The following is a 23,396-nucleotide window of genomic DNA, read 5'->3' as shown; positions in this document are numbered from 1 at the left end:
GGATGGAATTTCTTAATAAGCAACATATCATGCAGTGTTTAGGGAAAAAAAACCCTGCTTCCATAACTTTGTAATTCACACAATAACTAAAAACACATATTGACTTGAAAATATAAAAATAATGGATCATTACTTCTTTTTTTTTTAAATTGTTGGTTTACATCATGAAACAATAAATGTGACTTTCAAAAGGGATTTATTTCTTCTCTTGAAGTAACATTCAACTAGTCCTCTAGCACAGCCTGCTGTTCACATGTTGTATTGCGACTCAGCACATATGGGTGGGGACAAAAATAGGAATCACTTTCTACACAAGAAAAACATTTAACATAACATACCTTACTAAAAAAAATGGCCTTACAAAGCCTTAAGGGAAATACTTGTCACCAGGATTGTTTTTTTCTGAGGTGATCTTGGAACAAACAGATCTCTTTTAATACAAAGACTCTGGCTGGTATATTCTTTTTTTTTTTCTTCTTTTTTTTTTTAATATCTTGCCTGGTACAGACACTTAACACCATAATCGACAACATGTTTGCTGGCTTTATGATACAGTTACATTCTGTTGTACACACCACAGGATGCACATGAGAGACACACATCGCATGCATTGAATTCAAGACTATTACCATTGAAACATCCTGCTTTGAGCAATGGAGGACAGAATGTGCACACTGGTTCCCTCCCGCTGAGTGTAATAGTTAACATTCACACTATATTATTTGCTCTCTTTAAGGCCTTTCTTTAAAACTTTAAATGAAACAGAAGCAGCTTCCTGAAGCAATGTTACAACAATCAATGTGAACAACATGGAGTTGGATGTGATTTTAGGTCCAATGAGAAAAATAAGAATGCAAATAAAACTGCGCTAACAAAAAATAAATCTTTTAGGAGGCCTGACAAGTGCAAAATTACCGTATTTTCCCTAAATAGTGGCCTTTGCTTTAATAGGAGGATGCACTGAGCATCGGCTTGAGAAATACAGTGGTGTGAAAAAGCGTTTGCTCCGCTCCTGAGTTTTTTTTTTTGTATGATTGTCACACTTAAATGTTTCAGATGATCAAACAAATGTAATTATTAGTCAATGACAACACAACGGAACACAAAAAGCTTTTTTTTTTAAATACATTTTTTATCATTAAAGGGAGACAAAAAAAAAAAATCAAAAACCTACATGGCCCTGTGTTGTTGAAAAACTGCATTTTGTGTTCAGTTGTGTTGACTCATAGTTAAATTTGTTTGATGATCTGAAACATTTAAGTGTGACAAACATGCAAAATAAGAAATAAGAAAATAAGAAAATAAGAAAGAAGAAAAATAAGAAAAATAAGAAAATAAGAAAAGATTTAAAAGAAAAAAAGATAGATTTTGGAACAAAATGTCATCTCCTCAAACAGTGGCCTTTGCTGTAATGCTTCAATTTATCGTCTGGTGCGTCCTTGATTATTATTTTTTCAAATTAAATAAACAAAATTAAATGCCAAACCTCAAATAGATTTCACATACACCATTATTAAATGTTTTGTCTTCCCCCTTTAGCCAATAAACAATAATGCCAATAAAAAGCAAAATGAGAAAATGTAAGTATTTTTTTTTCACTGATCAAATACTATTCATTTTCCACTGCTGTAAGGTATAAAAAACATTTTTAAAAAAGGAAAACAAAATACGCCAAGTCTCGCTTAATTGCTCGGTGAAACCAACGAACTGTGAGCTTTTCCACCAAATGTATTATTGAAACAACAATAAAAGGATGATCTCAGAAACTGCTTATGTGTCCAATCAACAGATAAGCATGTCTAGCGCCACCCTTATTGGAGGATACGCACACCTTCTCGCAAAATAAACGCCTGGTGTGTAAGATGAGTGTAAATATACTATTTGAGGGAAATACGGTATCATGGCACTCAGTAGAGAGCATACATTGGTCAACAATCCTAATTTGAATGAGCACCAAATGGTACACTGTCCTCCTGTATGTGCTTGAATTTTATGGTAAACTCATTAAGCTTACCCCCCCTCCCCCCCAAAAGGTTTTGGTGTAACCCTGCTGACAACCAAAAAAAAAACAACAAAAAAACACAGAGGGGGGAAAAAAACTCCTCGGTGGAGGTAAAAAGCATGAAAAGCCTGTGAAGGTGGGCATTCACTCGGCCCATAAAGGGGGAGAACACTGAACACTGGTATCCATGCTACTTTGTTTTGTTTTAGTTCCTGGCTGGCATGTTGCCTTTGCAAATAAAAGCAAGAATCTAAAAATACGAGTCTACTAAGCTCAATCTTCGGCCTTTGCTAATAAAAATCATTAAAAAAAACAATAAGAACATGACGACAGATAAGGAAGTTGACAGTTTATTAAAATTCTACATGACTGAATCTAAATGAGTATAAAAAAAGCGTAACTCCTAAGCAGGCGTGAGTGTACATTGTATGGTCCAGTGTACTCTACTCAATTCAAGTTTTTTTATTATTAGAAAACAGCAATATTAGACCCTGAAGGCAACTCAGAGGATCGTTAGATTTCTCTGAATGAAAACAAAAATAAACTTAACTTGCCCCCCCTCCACCTGTCCTTTGTTAAACCTCCGAGAATATAAGACGGAAACAGAAAGTTCCAAATCTGCAGCGTGGCCCAGCCACCGTGAGGTCCGTTTGCAAATGCGATAATAAATACAGGCATCCAATGTGGGCTACGAGAGCAAAAATAGTCGTTCCTCATGCATACACACAAGCATACGTCTGACTTACTGAGATGATGAGCGTACTAAAGCCTCCTCTTCCTCCTCTATTAACTGGTACTCTTTACAGTGCAACAGCATGGCAGCAAATGGATAGCAGTGCTTTCATAAAAAAAAAGGAATGAAAAGTAAAAATTATATATACAACATTATGGGAAAAAGCAGTAGTTTTATCTTTTGGTCCTGTGTCCATGAAGGACTGAACTGCTTCCTCATATAAACAGTAGTTTCCACCACAATGAAGGGCTGTGAGGGGGGAGAAGTCACATGTTAGCATGAGCATCATATATGAGTTCTTTTTCCCCCCGTAGGTACAATCAAAAAAAATCTGAAACGTATGTAATATTCCAAACATTTTGCCTCTCTCATGCAACTAAATAAGATATTATAAAACCACATCTTACTTACGCATGCAGTTGTACACCATTACAAATTACAATACAGATACAGACGTCCCTTGTTTATTTCACTTGATTAATATTAATAAACTGAATATTTTGTAGTTATGGCATAGAAAATCTTTTTACAATCTTTTAAATACGATTTTTACTTTTAGTTCACCCTTTTTTAAAAAAAAACGTTTAAATCAGTTTTTGTTACAAACATAAATTTGTGGAATTTAATATGATGTAGGTTAACATCCTCTGCAAACAGCATCATATGTGTACTGACCAACCCTGTACAAAGCTCAGTCAGGTTCTTTTCTAGCTTGTGGAAACACTGGCGCCTTAATTTATATAGCAAGAGATAGCCATTTTTAATTTTTCTTTTTTTTGTTTGTGTGTTTCTGTTTTGGTTTTCATTGTTCTATGGACCATGCATGTGTCTGAAATAAAGTTGATGATGATGATGATGATGATGATTATGAAAATAGCTCTGGAAAGCATTCAAAATACTGCGACCAAAGTATTTCTGAATGTACTTTTTTGTTACACAGCATTACCAACAATATTATTTGGCTTTTGTAACACACTTCTGTGAGTCAGGTCCCTAATCCAATAAAAGATAAAATGTGACAAAATGGGCGTGCAAATTACTTTTAGGGTATGACTAATAATTTGACATGGTTTTAGAATATATGACTTTGTTTTTTTAACAAACTCTCTTCAACGCAATAGTAGTTTATTGATGGTCCCTAGCATAAACGACCATCGGCACTTCCCGTGCAAGCTCCCCGCACCATGACACAGGAGTCCGGGCACAGTGAGGGGGAACTACCGCTGTAGCTACAGAGATGAATATCCAACATGAAAATAACTTCACGGACATGTCTGCATGGTTGTGTTGCATTTTCTTCTTCTTGCGGATGGCGGGAGTCGAGTAGGAACCAGTTTCAAGGCGCATTACTGCACCTACCATGTTGAAGTGTGGTCCAGAGTTATGAACGTTATACGGCAACCAGATCGGCATGATCTCGTGGCGCCTTATATCTGATCGTCAAAATCCAGTGAATTGGCAGCTGATCCCGAGCTGACCTAATTTTTACATTAGTTTTGGCTTGGCATGGGTTATGGCCCCAACAGTAGCCAGTGTTATTATGATTATTATGTTTTTATTGTGCCTGTTGTGAGATCATTTTAAATGCCTTTTCTGGCGATCACGTCTGGTGCATGTTTCACACAAAACCGACCCCTAGTGGCCAATGTAGAATAATACATTTACTATTACAATGCTTCTTTACCTTGTATAAAGATTTTAATTCATTTAGCCATTTTTATGCTTGAAAATTATTAATTTAGGCCAAGAATAAGTGCAATATGCTTAAATAGGCTTTGGAAAAAAAAAAAAAAAAAAGGCTATATTCAACCACACAACAGCGATCATGTATCAAGTACTTCGTAAAAAAACATGACAGAGAGAGGGCATGATGTGCGAACCGTGATGTAGCGTGGGACGACTGTATGGCTAAATTCGAATGTGTATGTTAGCATGGGACGGACAACAAAAAGACGATAAAAAAATGTATCCATCTACTATCGCAAATGAGGTCATAATTAATACCTCTGACAGTGTCACCCAAAAGCAAGCATTAGTATCTTTTAAAAGAGACGTTAATGCAGCCCTTGCATTGGGTATTGTGCAGGTGTACCTAATGAAGTGTCCGGCGAATGTATTCTACATTTGTGCTGCAAGAAGCTGACAGTCACTCTGGTTAGAATTGTTAAACAACGTAGACACAATCGATCACATTACTAGCTGAGTCACAGTCACAAGGCAAGTGAGAGGCGCGTGAGCCCAAAAGAAGCGTTGCTCAGTCATAGTTGTCATAGTCATGGTTTGCTCCAATTAAAGCAGATGCTGTGCTGGGTGACAAGTTCCCTTCGCGCCGGTGTGCAGAAACAGAAAATGCAATCGGTGTTGTTTCACCATGGATGAACCATAACAAAATAAATAAAGTGATTAGACTGGTGTGTCAATATGACTAATGAGGAGTGTATTATTCCATATGTAAACTCAATGGAAGCTGACATAAAAAGGATTTGAATGATTTCTGTCAGTTGTGAGGTTTCAGATCAGCCTTCATTTTTGCTAATCTTATGCTCACTCCCCCTAAAAAGCTTAAAAATGCCATACAGCTTACACAAAAGGCAAATCAAACCAATTTCTAAGCCTAGATTTGCAGCTGTCAAAGCCAGATTCACGCTGAAACTGCTCAATTTACATTGTTTCACTGGTTCATTTCACTAGAAGCAGGAGTGGTATTCTATCTTGTTGAGCTTCACTTCTCTTGGCAGTCTTAGTGCAGCTGTCATAAGGCAAGATTTCACCAAGACATAAAAGTGATGGAAAAAAGGTATCAGGGAAGATTGAATGTCAGTAAGATAGCAGACTAATGCTGGAGTTTGACAAGTGAATCTTCGGATGCCGAACACTCTCGTCAATCAAGCCGTTATGATCAAATAATGTTTGGAGTATTTAATTTCCTCCTCTGTGCTGAAGTTACGCCATACTCATCACTTAGTACCTCCTTTTGTCTTCACAGCTTCACATTAATGTATGCATCTCAGCACGCAACAGTAATAAATGTAAAGATCACATTTCCGAAAAAATGTGACCCGTTATGACAAAGCCAATGTCATTTTTCAAATCAGTGCCCTCAAATTAGCTATGGTAATGGTTTAATTTTATTTGAACATGCATACAAGTTACAATGGAATACATCACATAATCCAATTCACGGTTCCACATGTCCAAAAGGAGAATAAAGAAGCAAAGCTCATTCATTCCAACCCCCCATGCGTTCCACATTTACTTACATTTTATTCACTTCCTGTATTCCAAATGTGATTTTTTAATACATAGCTGAATAAGGTAATGTAACAATATTATTATGTAATTATTAATATTTTTCACAATTAATATAATAATCGATATAATAAACAATAATAAATAGAAACAAGCATAACAAAACAAGTTCAAGACTCTTCTTCCTTGTATTTTGCAAACATCAATTGCTTGTATTGTTTCTTGAATTCACTCATCTTGGTGCATTGTTCGAGTTCCTTATTCAATCCGTTCCATAATTTGATTCCACATACTGAAATGCTGTGGGTTTTTAGTGTTGTTCTCGCATGTAAGTGTTTCAAGTTTAGTTATTTCCTAAGATATCATATTTCTCCTCTTTTGTAGAAAAGTATTATATGACATTTTTGAGTAACAGGTTATTGTTAGCTTTATGCATTATTTTAGCGGTTTGAAAATGTACTAAATCAGCAAATTTTAATACTTGCGATTTTAAAAATAAGGGATTTGTATGTTCTCTATACGTAGCATTATGGATTATCCTCACTGATCTTTTTTGCTTTACATTTAGCGAGTGAAAATTGCTTTTATCGTTATGACCCCATATCTCCACACAATAAGTTAGATATGGTAATAACAAAGAACAGTAAAGAGTGTTGAGTGATTTTTGATTAAGAGCAAATTTTGTTTTATTCAATATTGAAGTATTTCTCGCCACCTTATGTTGTATATTTTTGATGTGAGATTCTGGCTCATTTTTACTCTATTATGATCCCCAGACATTTTGTTTTGTTCACCCTTTAAATGTTTACTCCGTCTATTTGTATTTGGTCGTACGTGTCCTTTCTGCTATTACAAAATAGCATTGTTTTAGTTTGACTTAAGTTCAAGGATAATCTGTTTTTTTCAAAACATCTTTTTGATATGGCCATTTAATCCTTTTTTAAATTAGCTCTTGTGTGCTTTCCCCAGAACAAAAGGCAGTAGTATCATCCGCAAATAATACCAATTTTAAGTCTTTCGTCACTTTACAGATATCATTGATATACAAGTTGAACAAAAAGCATGGTTTTGATTCTTGTTTCTGCAACTACATCTAATTTTTGTAGACCTGTGTCATGATCAAACATAAGGGGCAGTGTTTTGTTTTGCATGTTGCACAGATTTTAACTTCTTTTTACATTTACATGAAAAAATGTTAAGAAAACTGTGAAACTTCACTTTTATCACTGTTTTAAAGTCAGGAATGTTTTATTGATTTTAGTGCTATAGATAACAGTGGTTAACTTTTTTTTTTTTAACACTTCTATGATTATAAGGAATGTTAAAATGTTGGTAGAAAAATACCTGGGCACTATAACCTGTGATTAGAATGGGTTGTTGAGGTACCAAAGAGCTAGGATGGCATCTAATCTCTTACCTTGTTATAATTGTGACCCCTCAGAGCCGCCGTGTGCGTAGCCACCTTTGGACTTCATCTGGGCCTGAACCAGGTCCACCTGGAATTCAGTAGGCACTGTTCAGTAAGTGAAACTATAATAGCATAGATTTATCTGAGGAGAAAGAGATTAAAAAACCCACCGAGGCCAATCCCAGTCCCATGTCGCCTGAGCCGACGTGTGTGGTGTGAACAAAGTTTGTTGGCTCGCCGATCATGGATCGGTCGATTCGTCGCCGCCGTTTCTGAAAATGAGGGAAGATTGTTGGCCGACAATCAATTCATCCCTCCCACCTTCTTTCTTTAAAGCTACTTTAATGTACTTTTAGGCCACTGTGGCAATCATAAATATGCAACAAAAGCATTCAGAAGCTATAAAAAGTATGCTGTCACCACGAGTAGCGGTCATCTGTACTAGAGCATTGTGTAGACAACAACACGCTGAGAGGTGTCTTGGTTGGTTCCCCATTATTAGACATCACTAAAATAGGTGATCTGGTGTCACTATGGCATTGACAGACCTGCCCATCTAGAAGAAATGTTACGAGTATGGAAGAAAGTGATGATTTTAAAGATAGATGTACAATGACGTATACATTAATATCACACTATATTGATGAACAAATGCGTAAAATGCACAACCAAGTCATCTGTGGTTGATTTTTCTGAAAGATTGGCCAAAATGCACACTGTAGCCGGTGAATGCGTTTTTATGTGGACAGGTTGTTTTAAAAACTCTACACGTGTGGATGCACATTTTTTTTTAGCATCTGGGGCCTATTGCACAAAACTAGGATTCAGAAATCCAGGATAAATGACTGAGCTGGCCTCAACCAACCCAAAGCAAGAGCGTCTAGGCTTAATTGGTTGCACAAAGCCCAAGCCAGGATGAAGGGACACTGATTAATCAAGCCAGGTGAAACCAATCCCGGATCAGCGCGCGGCTTCCTTAAATAGACCCCACTTATTGATCACAGAGTCACCGAATCACCATGGCAACGAGAGTGGCGTACTTGTCCTCAACGGAAGCGGAAATCCTCATAGAGGCTTACAAGGAGGCAAAAGAGCAAATACAAAGGAGAGGCAACACTGCCACGGTCGTAAAACAAAGAGAGAAATTCCAAGTAGCGCACAAATACACACTCACTGCTCCACTGAAACCATCATAATTACAATCCAAATAGTTAGCTCATGTTTGTTGCTTGATTAACAAATCAAGAAGAGCAGTGTACACTAATATCTATGAACTCTTTGCTTTATTAGCACATCACCATTAGTTTCCCAAGCACTAAGTCTTCTGGGTAATGTAGTACACATCCAAAACAAACACAATTAACATCTCCAAAAACATAGTGAGTATGAATCTGTTGAAACTGATAGCAGATGTGAGTGCTATTGTGTAAATATAACTCCATCAGACTGTATAACTTCTTTATCTTGTAGATGTGTATTGGTATATATATGGGATGCATGTTTCATATATGGTATGTGTAAATTATCTAATGAGTGATCTAATGATTGCAACATCTAAAACCCTTCATGCACAATGATTGAAATGAATGATGACATTGAAATAATGACAGTGGGTGTAGTTGAATGTGATAACAATGTGTAATGGACAGTGGAATAATTATTGGTTTCCATTTATTGTGACTACTGATTGACATAAGGAATGAGATTAAATAGATCCTGGACCTTAGCCTGGTCTGGGGCAGACTACCTCCACAGACTAAATCTGCATGGTAATCTATGTCAGAACATATTCCACTTTCCGCTATCCACTTTTGTGCAACCGGATCACGGATACATTTAGCTAGGATAACCAAGATATCACCGGCTTAATCCGTTACCCTAGTTTTGTGCAATAGGCCCCTGAAGTGGGACTGGTGCGTTCTTGAAAAATATTTGTGTTCAGAGAAGGGGAGTGTTATTGCAGCTGGCCTGGAACTAATCGATGAAAACAGTCATTGGATCCGAAATCGGAGGAGAATGCGTTAGCATTAGAGATGGGCTGTCCGCCTTCTGAACAAGTCGTATACAGACAGGAAATTATGTACTACAAATGAAACAACCATAGCCTTAAAGGAAAACTGCACTTTTGGGGGGGGGATTTTGCCCATCATCCAGAGTCCTGATGTGAGACATGAAAACACGTCTTTCTCTTTTCTGTGCATACTAAAGACATAAAAACAGATAAGAAGAGGCAGGTAATTAAGGCATGTAATGGGCACACCTATGTTGCCTATAAAGCCCGCTATTAAGACACCTCCAAAAACCTTCAACAATGTTTTATATACATGCTGTGACCATGTAGTACCAGGCACATTCGTGATAAAAAGTGTAGTGTAGCTGGGACAAAGATGGATAAGGTCTTTGCAGTATGGAAGAAGTGTCTCATGAAAATATGACACATGGGCGGCACGACAGGCATGCACAGCCTCAACATTCGCCACCACCCTGAGCTTGCGGAGAAAACTATGCCTAATAGCTCGTCAGCATAGCCAAGTGTTAACTCGTTTTTTAGGCAAACCTTTTAATTCACCATGGGCAATAACAACTACACATGACATATCTGTATATTTTTTAGGACCTCTGGCCGTACATCGTAGGTTATTAAGCTCAGTATTATGATAATCACAGTATCGCCATATCAAAACGTTATCGTGAGCCATGTATCGCATCATGAGGTACCCTGACAATCCCAGCACTAACTGAAAATGAACTGAATTGGGACCTTAAAATGACAGTACATACTTTACAACTAGTACAACAGTACAACTGTGTATGCTGTACCATTACAGCCCAAGCGCTATAACAACATGAAAGGTGTCCTGGCTGGTCCACCATTATTATGAACAACTCAAAAAAAGAGATGCTTCTGAAGCATTTTCAGCAGGTGAAGCTCATATTACATACTGTTGCTATAAATTCAGTATCAGTCACTGTGTACATGCGGTGTGAAGCTAAAACAGAGACTAAAGTCAACACTTGTGACTACTTTTATTGCTTGGTAGGTCAAGTGAAAACAGGTAAAACAACTTCTTGCTATAAAAAAACACATTAATGGAGCTGTTTTGTCAAATAAAATTGTATGAGGCAAAATGCATGGTTGAAATAGTTTCTGGGTGTGGCCGATGGGGACCTTCCATATGCCCGCATTTATTTTACGATGGGAACAAGATTGACCGTGTTGTGCAGTAATGGTGTGATACTCACGGGCTGCGGCTGCTCGGCGATACAGCAGCTGAAACAAACCCAGAATTCAGTCATCCTGAGGCCGGTGACGAAGCCGCAGCAGTTTCCTGTCTCTGTTCTGCCGTAACTCGACCGTGTGTCTTCCTGTCTGATGTCAGCAGAGCTGCAGACGCACAGTGAGAACTGATGGCAGCCTCTCCAAGGGGCAAGAACCGTTGACCCAATCAAAGGAACCCCCCTATAATGTTAAAATATAAAGTTCCATTGCTTTCAGTAGATCACAGGCGAATAATGAGGTCAAAGCTACACGTCAAAAGTACAAATACTTTTACTACATGTTCACAAGTTTGGAATGATCCGTTTTTCTGCCTTAGCGCCTGTGTGGTGTAACCATGACAGAAAAAAATGTGGCATATGAAGGAGCACAGGCGTGCTTGCAATAGCAGGAGGCCATAAAATAGAAACTGGGTCAGTATGTAGCGGATGTGCCTGTGCAGTGACCTACTATAGACAAGAAGTCAATCTGGCACGTTTTCTTTGGGGATTAATATCAGGATGAGACAGTACTTCATTATATGTATATTTTATTTTAATCAATGTGACATTGAGTCAATCCCTGTTCATCTATGAGAATGTTGCTGGGAGGAAAGACTAATGGAGGAATGTGAAGGGCAGGCTATGTTTGGAGGCAAATAAATTGAATTTAAAGCTGCCCCAAGGGATGTGTCATGTCTGAAGACAATAGCCTAAGTATTTCAACACTTGGTTAGCAGCAAAAGAGACATGTCGTGGTCAAACAGGAGGTGAATACTGGATCCACCTCACACAAAAGTTATTTGTAATGTTGATTATCAACTTTCTGTGCGTACAACACAGCACACTATTTCATCAGGAAGGGTTTTTCAGTGTGTTATCAAGTTGTTCCGCGTCGTATTTAATTCCAATAACGGCAACATCACTGAAAAGTGACTGTGGGACTCATAAATACTTCCACACTATTGACATTCAAAACAGAGCGCCCGGTTTATTCCCTAACGATTGACTAGTCGATTAACTAATTTATTGCAACTCTAAAGGGGGATTACTTGCTGCGCTTGTGATCTTGGATTACCGCACAAAACCGTAATTGGTATTTACAAACAAATTAGCGTTACGTAACTCTGCATCACAGTCGCTGATCATTTAAAAAAACCTTTACGCAAAAACTCCTAACATAAATATTACAAGATAAGATGTAATGAATAAATTTAGCAGTATGTTTTATTACTATATTGTATGTCACGATTTCTGTGTGAACCTGTGTTAGCACCAGCAGCTGCTAACAGGGTTAGCTTGTTAGCTGCCGTTCCCTCGCTTGCCGTCTTTCCCCACTGACAGCTAGTTAGCTAACATGCTAACTTAGCCCATTTCCTAAACAAGGAGCCAAAACATAATTTAAAACAATAGTCCCGGACGCTGTTGGAAGTTTATATAAATGGGAAGCTATTCATTTCAAATGTGTTTTGATTTTAGGAAAAGACACTTACCAGAGGTTGACTTGTTTGCCCAATCCGTACGAGCGACTGAAGAGGTAACAGAAAAAACACCAGGAAGTACGAGCTTGGGAAATTCACCCGACTTCCGTTTTAAAGCATGACCACTTCCGGTGTTCTTGAGCCACGCTTACACGTTGTTTCTGGGGGATACATTTATTCCAAGACTGTTGTTTTAAATTAAGTCTAAAGATGCGACCGCTAACTGATGAAGAGACGAAAACATTGTTTGAGAAGTTGTCTAAATAGTAAGTCAAGTGGGAGGACATATAGACGCATGTTGTACTTGTTGTTAGCTTGCTATGCTAGCGGATGCATGTGATTTCTAATTGTGTATTTCTCTTCCAACAGTATTGGTGAAAACATTAAGCTCCTTGTTGACAGACCGGACGGCACATATTGCTTCAGGCTTCATCATGATCGCATATATTACATGAGGTAATATACTACGAATACATGTTGACGTTTTTTTTTAGTCCATAAAAACATTTAACACCACGAGTCCCTGTCTTGTGTCCACAGTGAGAGGCTTCTTAAACTATCCACAAATATCTCCCGGGAAAAACTGGTGTCAGTGGGAACTTGCTTTGGGAAGTTTACAAAAACAAAGAAGTTTCGGCTACACATCACAGCTCTGGATTTCCTGGCACCATATGCAAAGGTGACCGTGCATCCAAATGCTATTACTATGTTTACATGATTATACAATATATGTTACTGTAGTTTGCATGCGTGTTGAACTGAACTGTGTTTTTAAATGTTCGTCTAAGTCAAGTGGTATCATTTGTGGTTGTCGACCACACGTTTCTATTTATCCTTGTAAATACATTAGATTGAATGACAGAATCGCTATGTTTTTAATGACCTCCTGCAAAAGTGCTGGCCAAAATCTTTTACATGACACAAGCACTCTGCTGTTTAAGGACCGAAAATACGATAGTCGTCCCTTGCCACATTGTGGTTCGAATTTTGCATCATCACTCTATCACGTTTTTTCAAAATATCAGTTAATAAATCGCTATTATTAGTCAAATTATGCATGTTTAAGCAACATGTAGCTACGTGTTTTAAGGAGTGTGTATCTAAAATGGCTAAATGAACTACAATACAAACATGGGGAACCTTGGTTAGCATAATTAGCTCATTCCAGAAGGTCTCACTCTGACGCAATTTTTCCTGTAAGAACTAATCTCAGTCCAATGAATCCGTTGCAGACGGCCAGAAATGTTAACACAAAACACAGATTCATAGTTCTATAATTCTATTTTGACATTCAGAAAACAATTTGAAATGCATGTAAATGAATGAAAGGGATAAATGAACCTTAAGGTTACTTTTACCTTCACTGAAGACGTGATTCTTGATGTGATTCTCGCAGCGAGATCAACCACCACCTACTTCCTGTTTTGTCATGAGTTATTTCTTGAATTCAACAGTGTTTCTCACCCTCGCACTGTAACCCAAAATTGAGCCAAAGGAAGTTGCAAGTGCCAGCATTTTGATAAAGGAGGTGAGAAACACTATTGAATTCAAGAAATAGCTCATAACAAAACAGGACGGTGGTGTCCAGCTGCCACATCATGTCTTTGGGAACAATAGTCTTCAGTGACGGTAAACATAACCTTAAATGTTAATTTAAACCTTTCATTCGTCATTTATATGCATTTAGAACTGTTTATACATGTAAAACTATGAAAACATGTTTTGAGTCAACTGCTGATATCATCGACCGATGACGTAACGTAGCTGACCTCCGGCTCTGGTTGCTATTTTGTTCGTGAGCTAATAGGATGCTAACAAGGAAGGACATTTTCTGCTAAAAAAAAAAAACCCCAAAACATATATTATAGCAAAAATACACATGGACTCACGCAGTGTATTAATAACACAACAAGACGCGCACTATATTGTACGCAAACCGAGGCATAAATGTGGCCAGCGGTTAAATAGTGCTAATATACTGAACAATATTTCCTGACGCTTATTTGGTCATCTTTGTTAAGTTCAAAGTGTGGGTGAAACCTGGAGCAGAGCAGTCTTTCCTCTACGGGAACCACATCCTAAAATCCGGCCTGGGGAGGATCACAGAGAACACAATGCAGTACCAGGGCGTGGTGGTCTACTCCATGGCAGATGTGCCACTGGTAGGTTTGCATGTAACCCTGACAACTGTCATGTACATACTGTAATGTGTGTGCAGACATCAAGTGGGAGTTATCGTGTGGTTTTATTTTCAGGGTTTTGGAGTGGCAGCCAAGACCACGCAGGAGTGTAGACGAGTGGACCCCATGTCCATTGTTGTGTTCCACCAGGCTGATGTGGGAGAGTTCATTCGGAATGAGGACACCTTAACTTAAATCCCGATCAATTCACATCACTGGACCTTCACTTCACTCAGTGCAGCTGCTGTTTTGAAGGTTGCTGCAGTGCCTGGTTCAAAGGCAGGATTTTGATACCTGACATTCTTTATAATAAATCCTCATTGTGTTGGAAATGTAGTGAAAGTTCATATATTTTAGAGGAATGGAACAAGCTTACGAACTGAACCCTGAACATTTATTGAGGTAGAGTGTATATATACCGTATTAGGCCTGTCTGTCATGATAATTAACTACGTGCCGGCCTCTGTATATTGACGTGTATTCTTGTTTGTTTCCGTCCACTGTCTGTATCAAACAGGCTGGATGACAAGACGGTTCACTCTGTGCATTTGTCTCAACTCCTGGGCGTGTTGGTTCTACAGTATAGTGAACCCTCCTGTCAGTCTTTCAATCTGCCCCAGTGGGGGGAGGCGGGGCACTAGTGAGTTCACACACAGACTGTGTTGTGAGGAGTAACAAGCAAGCAAACGCATATGGGTGATTCTCCTGAAAGGGAGTGTAGTTACTTTGAGGATCACGACTCACCGACTACAGTGATTTGAAGCCATAGCCATGTGAAAATATACTGCAAACATATTAAGCAGGGGAAACCGTGTCGGATACGTTCTTCGTGCCTGTTGTGGATAAACAACAAAATTATGTCAATATCAGCCCGTTTGCGCATTACCATTTTGTGACATGAACATTTGTGGCAAAGACAAAATGGCAGAACTTGGGTTTCAGCTACCGTGATTCCCAAAGTATAACACCTCGTTGTGCATCCAAAACATGTACTTTGATCACATGCCAACTGAACGTTACACCACATTAAACGTAAACGGCATATTCCACACTACGTTGTTAAAAGTTAATCAAGGACGTGTATATGCAAATGAGCTGACATCTGCATTGACACACAGTGTGAACAGAGTATTTTCAGGTTATTTCTGGGGGCTTTTTGGTCAGTATTCAGAAAGTGAAATATTGTGATTTTTTTTTGCCAAAACACTCCATTTTATTTTTATTGGGCCTTTTTTGGTTTGTTTCATATTTTATTTAAAAGCTCTTGGCATTCCAGTTACAATGTTAAATACTCTTGAGAAATTGAAGTTTATTGCTTTTGCTACGGTGTACTCGCATTATACCATGTATAATCATTAACATTAATGAAAAGATTGTCTCAACATAATGTTGACAATATTGTTTATTGCAATAATCTGGAGGACTACCATCCAGGAAAATTCATCATGACAGGCATCGAGTCTATACATCTACACTAGTCTCTGCAAAAACAAAGACTAGCAGCAAGGAAAAAAAGCTGAAGGTTTCAAACAAAACAAAAAATATACATTGAAAATGAAGAGGGTCCATTGTGCGCAAAGAGAACAAATACAATTCTGCCATGTTTTTTTCCACAAACATGATGAATGCTGAAAGAAAACTGAAGGAGGATAAAATAAGATGAGCGAAAAAAATTGAACGTGATACACAAATGAAAACAAAATAAAGAGAAGCTGGTGAGAAACTGTACACTGGAATCCGAATCTTTTAAAAAGCACTCACACAATGTTTAACTTCTTCATTGTTCTCCAGCGGTCCTTAAGTTGGACATTTGTCCTCTCCCGGAATGAATAATAAGACTTGATCTGGCTCCAGTTGCCCTCTCCAAATTTTTTCACTCCTTCCTTCAGCTTCTGTGATTCCTCTTCAGTCCATTTCTGCAACAATACGGGAATGTTACTACCGACATTAACTGCTGTGAAAACATTTAAACATGATACAGATTATGGGTGCACAATAAATATCAGATCGATAATTACTGGGCCAATATGAAGAATTATACCGATAAAATCTGATATCTGATTAAAAAAATACTTCCGATAACCGACTGTTTTAAAAAACGCTCAATGAGGTAAGATTACCCGTATTGTACTGTACAGTGAAATGGTTAGCAAATTAAGCACCTTTTTTTCCCCCTTGTGTGACAGGCTGTAAACAAACATTGCATCAATCGTGTGGGACCTCCCAACTGCCTCAGTCGTGTGCTAGCCGCACTCAACGTTCCACAGACACCCGTTCTGCCAAAGTTGCCGCCCTAAAGCCAGCCGCCTATGCAGTCACTGCACCAATCATATAATGGGATATTTCAAAAATACATGAATACAACTAGATGAAACTCAGATAAAAGCACACATCCCCACCATTCAAACAAAATACACTCCTGATCAAAATCTTAAGACAAGTTGAAAACTTGCTAGAATTTGCATTTTGTGTGTACAATATGGCGTGCATCTGCTTGAGTCCATCTCTATTCTTAATATATATAATTTCTTTATTGGAAAACATCCCTCCTTGTTAGCACCCGATTAGCTAGCAAACAAAATCGGAACCGGAACTCAGCTATGTTATGTTGCTCGTCTATGATGTCATCAGCGGTTGACTCTCAGAAATGTCAACACAAAACACATTTTTATAGTTTTACATGCATATAACAATTCTAAATGCATATAAATGACAAATGAAAGGGCTAAATGAACATTTAAGGTTATGTTTACCTTCACGGAAGACATACAAGTGAAAATCCATTTATCGTTTCCAAAGACATGATGTAGCAACGAGACACCAAACGGACATCATCTTCCTGTTTTATCATGAGCTTTCTTTAACTCAATAGTGTTTCTCACCTTTTTTTAATCGAAATGCTGGCACTTGCAGCTATTTTTGGCTCCATTTTGGGTTACAGTATTGAGGTAAGAATTCAAGAAATAAGTCATGGCAAAACAGGAGGGTGGTGATGGTTGATCTCACAGCCACATGGTGTCTTTGTCAAGAATCACGTCTTCAGTGAAGGTAAAAGCAACCTTAAATGTTCATTTATCCCTTTCATTAATCATTTATATGCATTTCAAATAGTTTTATGCATAGCAAATTTTAATTGTAAAACTATAGAAACATGTTTTGTGTTGACATTTTTGGCTTTCTGGAAAAAATTCATTATTTCTTACGGGTAAATTGATTAACGTCTGGTTCAGTTAGAGTCAGACCTTCTGGAACGAATTAATGACGCTAACCAAGGTTCCACTGTGTGTCTCAAAGACTTACCTTCTTCTTTGGTCCCGAAGATGAGCTCTTGTTAGGTGATCCTTTGAGTAAATAAAGACAACAATTAAGAAACAAATTCACAAACACATCGAGTCAGACGGTCAAGTAATAATACCATTGCTAAGGTCATCTTCATTAGTCCAAACAACCTTACTCTCCTTGGCCTTGTGACACAAGTCATGCCTGCAGAGAAAAGAGGTCCACTTGAAATGGCAATGTCAAAATGTCACATCTCATCATGACACTCTCCATGTGCTGCATGAGCATCCACAAAATTTTAATTTTCTGTAAGCTACTTAGTGATCACCACCAACCATTTTGAGTAGGAGGGCCTTGGGTCCTTGGCCTCTCTGTTAGGAGTAGAACTTTTCCGAGGGCTGTGGCGACAGGCATACGAAGAGGGTGAAGTGTCTAGTGAGTCTGTGATCAAGACTTCATCCTTATTTCCTGTTCCCGTATTTATTTGCACATGTTTGCTCTGAAGATCACTGGCCAATTTTTTGAGAGGAGTTTTGTTGTAGTTAACTGGAGAGTCCTGCACCACATCTTCACTGCTCAGTGGCAGTTCCGCTGAGTCACTTTGAGTGGACTTTCTGCAGAAATACAGTAGAATTGAGGGAAGTGAGTAATTAATTTAACAAGGCAACAATATTATGGTCTTTTGTTTCCTCTCCTGCTGCTGCAATACACAAATGAAGTGGTATCGCCCAACAGGCTCATTGATATTCATTTTTCTATTCTTAACATAGTTTGTGTCACAATGCAACTTTTTGACTGACCCATTTATTTCTTTATGCATCTGGGGTATATTTTTTTTTATCAACAATGGAGTGACAGCTAGGCATAATGGAGCAGGGTTCGAGGTGCTGAATTAGCGTTTAAACTAAACTTTAATCACCACCAACAGGGGCTGGTCATCTTTTCTGTTATAGCTAATGACTTCTTGTCATCCCGTGGGAGTTTCCCGTGTGATGCTGCTTCGAATGCACAATGAGTTTGGTCGTATTAAGAACCTCGCTGGTTCTATGCCACCACAGTAAACTTGTGTGTTTTGCACTCAGGTGCTGCTGGATAGACGTGCTGGGGCAAACTCTGAAATCGACTGCTTGTATCAAAGTGCCAATATCGGATATTTTAGATGCATGCCGATATAAACTGATTTGTTTGCTGATAGCGCCCCGATATCCAATATCGAATCGGGACACCTCTACTTTGTATTGACCTTCTATGGTTGAAAGTGGGCACGTAAAGAGCAGAGATGTGAGGAAGAACCTGAGGTTCACATTTCCAGTAGGAGTGTGACTCATAAAAGGACATCAAATTGGTGAAAACGTGACCAACAGTAACAAACACAACATTTGGTAACTCAGACAAGCAAATGCAAATTAAAATGGCCCAACATTCTACTTGGCAAGTTGGGTTTGGTTTGCCGTCTTTACTTTTTTAGGTTTTGGCTTGTGTTGGACATTTTTGTCAACATTCTGAAATGCTTTAAGATTGGAGACCCTATAAGCGCCAAATGAGACATGTCAGACTTCAAGTTGTCTTCAATGCAGCAGAAGCAGATCAAAGAAAATAGGTTAAATAGGAAATGGAACGTTGAGAGTAAAAATACGTTTTCTTTAAAAGAATTTGCACTTACTCGTTAGGCGAAGCTTGGTGACAATGTTTTCTTTGAGGTACTTACTTTCTTGCTGCTGCATGAGATTGTTCCTCACTTTGTGCAGACTTCGCAGCCATACTGGCAGAAAATCTCCAAGGTAAAACCTTGTTGTTGAGTCATACAATGATGACCACTGCCAGTTAGGGCTATGATCTCTCTTATGACATAATGTGTACACTGAAATTAGTGTACTACCATTAGACCTTAACTCTTTGTGTAGAGATAACAATTTTTATTTAATTTAGGGACTATACAGCGGCTTCAACGTGAAATAATTGGAAAGGAAACATTTTACCCCAATCATTTAAGTATAGAATACGCTAAAATTAGCTTTTCATTGTTTACGGTATAATCATTCTTTCAACAACAAAAAACCCCCAAAAATAAATCAACTATAATTTCTGAATGTTCTGAGCTCCTATTTCCCGGCCAGTGTTGTATTGATAAGAATAATGCTGCCCACAGGAGCTGTGCCACAGAGGTCTGTGTGGGTGTAACTAAACTTGCCATAGCTGACATCAAGTCATACTTCTTTAGACAACAAACTAGGTTAAGACTGCAGTGCGCTCAAATTTGCCTCATTTGCTCCAAAACACAGTAACAGTAACCCAGCAAACAGTTGGACGGAATCGACCAAACTCTCTTTACTTCGTGTAGTAATGCTAACAAGACCGTAATACGCTGTGTGCACCTTACCTCTTTGTAAATGTATTTGTAGCTTGTCTGTGTCGCTTTGTGGTGACAACCTCCTCATCTGTACTGTGCCCAGTCTGCGACTGTCCCGGCTGTTCTACTCCAACTGTAGCCTCTTGCTCCTGAGAAGCTGTGCGCTGCGAGTTTGTCTGACTGTCCGGCTCCATCACAAATTTTGACACAGTGTAAAGCTGCCGTTTCCTCCTTGTGGTGGTGATTTGTGGTGAGCCTGTCTTTGACTGAGGAGGGGCATCAGTCTGAGTATGTGGGCCCGCCAGGGCAGCCTCCACGGGGCTGCCAGAGTCTCTCTGAAACCGCTCGTCGTGCTCAGAGTCTTGACTTGTATCCTCCCTCTCAGAACCTAGACACATTGTTTCAGGCGTCTCGTGTTCCACTATATCTTCCAGTTCAGAAAAGGCAATTGCAAGTGCACCTTTGGCCAAAGCCTGATAGGCTGACATCAGTCTGCTCTTCTGGATAAGTGAATGTTCACTACACAGAACAGGAAAAGCAAATAAATACAATGGCAATTAAAAAAAACAAAAAAAACATTGAGGCATCATTTTCCAACAAGTGACCTAGGAGATTACCATCTGAGCAAATGGGAATTGCTTTTATTTGGCCGATCTGCATTGGACGAAACTCCTGGTTCACCCGTTGTCATACAGTCATGACTCTGTTTATCACGTTCATTGAGAAGCCGCTTTGCAGCCTGTTTTTTTGTAAGACCAAAAACAAATGCCAATAAATCAAATCGATGGAGTAATTATTAGCAAGTTATTTTGTTTTTTCTCATATCAGGCAAAAGTATCTGGTTCCCTTTCATTTATACACCATGGCTGACTTATAGAGGACAAAAAGGATCACTGCTGCTTACTTCACCTACCTTGTGAAAAAATGGAACATTGAATGTGAAGAGTTTCAAGGAAAAAGTCAACACCTCCTCTTTTAACTCCCTCAGGTCCATTTCTTCAATGACTTTATGCTTGTTACTCCTCCGGCTGATGAGATCCATGAATAAAGTTTTCTGCGAGGCAAATACAAGGTTAAATGGGAGTCTTTTTCAGAACTTCCCAATTGTAAGAACACGTGCAAGTTAGTGGCTTTGTCGTCTATACTTTGAAACAGGTGCAGAGTAAATATATGTATATTTACTTATAGTGTATACTTATAATCTTAGGGGCACAAATTTGAGTCACCACTGGCATGCAAAAACCTTACAATGTTTATTCATACTCATATATAGTAGGCAGAACTCAGAACTGACCTTGACACCCACTGATTTGCTAAAATATTTGTGGAGAACCTCTTTTGCTTTGCCAAAGTCCTTGTTCTTAATGAAAACCTTCACCATCTGCAGACAGACACAAAAAATAACCATTATGACTGTGATCATCTTTGCATATGTTTAGCTTTATGAAGTACCATTCTCAACCTCAAGGGGTGTTAAAGGGATTGTGTGTAGCGAGGTCCCCAGCTGCCTAGAGGGTTACAACATTCGGACGTGCTGCAATCATTACATCTTGCCCTCTCCCCGGTGTGGGTATGCAGACGTAGGTTTAGCTACTAACGTTAGCTATCACTGAATGTATAGCTCATCATAACACCATGGCTGCAAAATGACTTTCTGAGACTTCAGAAAGTTCCAAACCGTGCATAATATGGAAAAGGCACATACCATCTCCTTAACAGACGTACAAACGCTTTTTAAGTCCTCTTGTGGAACATCACTTCTCTGGCTCATATTTTCCAGCAGCTTCAGGGCGGACTCCAGAGGTGTTATTGAGCTATCGGTTTCAAACAACAAGTCTGGTAAAGAAAAAGACAAAATGATCGATCAGATTCATGGCAGTGCCTCCAATTTAAATGAACAGATCGCAACCTCACCAAGTTTGTCGCCCTCATTAATCCGGGAGAGTAACTGTAATACCAGAATTTTTGCATGAATGACATCATTGGATGACAGCGGACGGCGCAAAATACCTGCACAATGTTTTAAAAAGCATCATGAATATTCGAATTAGCATTATTAATTGTTACCTCGCAATCTGCTTCCTGGTAAAGGCCACAGAATGTTTTAAAACCGTTATAGACGTTCTTATGTGGCAACGCCAATACTGCAACAGCTTGTATGAAAACTCCAAGTGGAAAATATACACCTTGAAAAACGAGTCACTATGCTCTTTTGTTGGAAGTCGTGACATTAAATTAAATACATTCGGGGTGCATCTTCTCACAAGACACAAAACCAAGTGTCAACATTAGCAACACACCCACAAGGAAACACTTGACGTGTACGTTTTGACTTAAGTGCTCTCTTACTTAAAAAAGGGTTAGCGCAGGCAAGGTAAATTAAGCAACTGCATGCGAAATGTGTCACAGTTTACAAACAAAAGTCCAACTCAAACTGGCTAAATCATCGAAGTGTAGTTTGGCTGACAGACCCATTGAGGACGTCGTTTACTTACTTTCAAGAACATCTCTTATTTCACAAAAGCCCTCGTATTGGTCACTTTTAAATAACTCAAACGCTAAAGAAAAATAATAGTCGAAAGTCCAACGGTTAACGATAGATTCGGTTTCCGTACAGTGGTCAACTACGACGTTTGCATCCGCCATATTGTTGTGTGTGGGTTTCAGAGCCGAGGCGGGAAAGGCGCTGTCGACACTTGGCCATTGTGTCCCCGGATGTAATCTATTCGGTCACACGAAACTCGTTTGAACGGCAATGCTACAGCAAGGGGTAGGATTATTCGTCAAAAAAAACTTAAACAAATTGCTGTAACCACGCTCCGTACAATTGTAACGATGCAGATAAAAGTTGTAAACGCTCTCAGTACTAGTGGATGCCTGAAAAACAAATCTGAGGGTTAATTTCCATCGATTTCCATGTGAAGCGCACACAACTGTGGCGCGCCCCTACTGGCTTGGAGGGCTACGACATCAAAATACAGTCATGAAAAAAATATTTGACCACCCTTGTTTCTTCAGTTTATTGATACATTTTAATGCCTGGTACAACTAAAGGTACATTTGTTTGACAAATATAATGATGATGATAAGTATTGCTCATGAGAGTTTAATTTAATAGCTCATATCGAGCAACCTCTATTGTTTTCTTGATAATAACCAAAATCACTTAAGTTCTTACATGAATAGCTATAGCATTGTACTGCCAAAAAGGTTAACTCTTATGAGCTATTTTTGTTGTCAGTGTTATATAGTGTTATATTATATAACAAAGGTACTTTAGTTGTATCAGGCATTAAAATGAACAAGAAAATGAAACGAGGGTGGTGTGGTAATTTTTTCCATGACTATAACTGCTTCCTTCATAATAATGCAATAACAAAAACAATATAAAAACAAGGAAGTGTTCAGTGAGAATAAAGGTAACCATTTAATTTACATGTATGTGGACAATTTCAGTCT

At 38.6% G+C, this 23,396-nt stretch overlaps 3 protein-coding genes across 6 annotated transcripts; 1 reads left to right on the top strand and 2 right to left on the bottom strand.

Moving 5' to 3' along the window:
* Window positions 1-417: 417 nt before the first annotated feature.
* cdc42se2 (CDC42 small effector 2) lies at window positions 418-12,247 on the bottom strand. 3 transcript variants are annotated; one of them, XM_054771119.1, is made up of 5 exons: window positions 12,141-12,247; window positions 10,636-10,777; window positions 7,563-7,664; window positions 7,402-7,480; window positions 418-2,840 (listed from the first exon to the last, which is right to left on the bottom strand). In XM_054771119.1, the coding sequence occupies exons 2-4, from the start codon at window positions 10,687-10,689 to the stop codon at window positions 7,406-7,408; spliced, it is 231 nt and encodes a 76-aa protein (XP_054627094.1). In that variant the 5' UTR covers window positions 10,690-10,777; window positions 12,141-12,247; the 3' UTR covers window positions 418-2,840; window positions 7,402-7,405. The 3 variants fall into 3 exon arrangements, with proteins under 3 accessions (XP_054627094.1, XP_054627093.1, XP_054627095.1); XM_054771118.1 differs by having other exon boundaries at window positions 418-2,984; window positions 12,141-12,245; XM_054771120.1 differs by having other exon boundaries at window positions 418-2,984; window positions 10,636-10,852; window positions 12,141-12,214.
* nip7 (NIP7 nucleolar pre-rRNA processing protein) lies at window positions 12,239-16,328 on the top strand. The gene is made up of 5 exons (XM_054771117.1): window positions 12,239-12,394; window positions 12,498-12,584; window positions 12,669-12,807; window positions 14,150-14,290; window positions 14,384-16,328. Exons 1-5 carry the CDS (start codon window positions 12,339-12,341, stop codon window positions 14,501-14,503), a joined length of 543 nt encoding a protein of 180 aa, XP_054627092.1. The 5' UTR covers window positions 12,239-12,338; the 3' UTR covers window positions 14,504-16,328.
* terfa (telomeric repeat binding factor a) lies at window positions 15,684-22,804 on the bottom strand. Of its 2 annotated transcripts, none has more exons than XM_054771115.1 (11): window positions 22,433-22,804; window positions 21,852-21,947; window positions 21,643-21,773; window positions 21,232-21,318; window positions 20,851-20,991; window positions 20,555-20,676; window positions 19,968-20,456; window positions 17,923-18,201; window positions 17,724-17,791; window positions 17,609-17,649; window positions 15,684-16,224 (listed from the first exon to the last, which is right to left on the bottom strand). In XM_054771115.1, the coding sequence occupies exons 1-11, from the start codon at window positions 22,581-22,583 to the stop codon at window positions 16,066-16,068; spliced, it is 1,764 nt and encodes a 587-aa protein (XP_054627090.1). In that variant the 5' UTR covers window positions 22,584-22,804; the 3' UTR covers window positions 15,684-16,065. The 2 variants fall into 2 exon arrangements, with proteins under 2 accessions (XP_054627090.1, XP_054627091.1); XM_054771116.1 differs by having other exon boundaries at window positions 21,852-21,885; window positions 22,433-22,592.
* Window positions 22,805-23,396: the final 592 nt, after the last annotated feature.

Source organism: Dunckerocampus dactyliophorus, chromosome 3, assembly GCF_027744805.1.
Source record: "Dunckerocampus dactyliophorus isolate RoL2022-P2 chromosome 3, RoL_Ddac_1.1, whole genome shotgun sequence".
Lineage (NCBI taxonomy): Eukaryota > Metazoa > Chordata > Actinopteri > Syngnathiformes > Syngnathidae > Dunckerocampus > Dunckerocampus dactyliophorus.
This window is presented reverse-complemented; position numbering and strand designations above follow the sequence as displayed.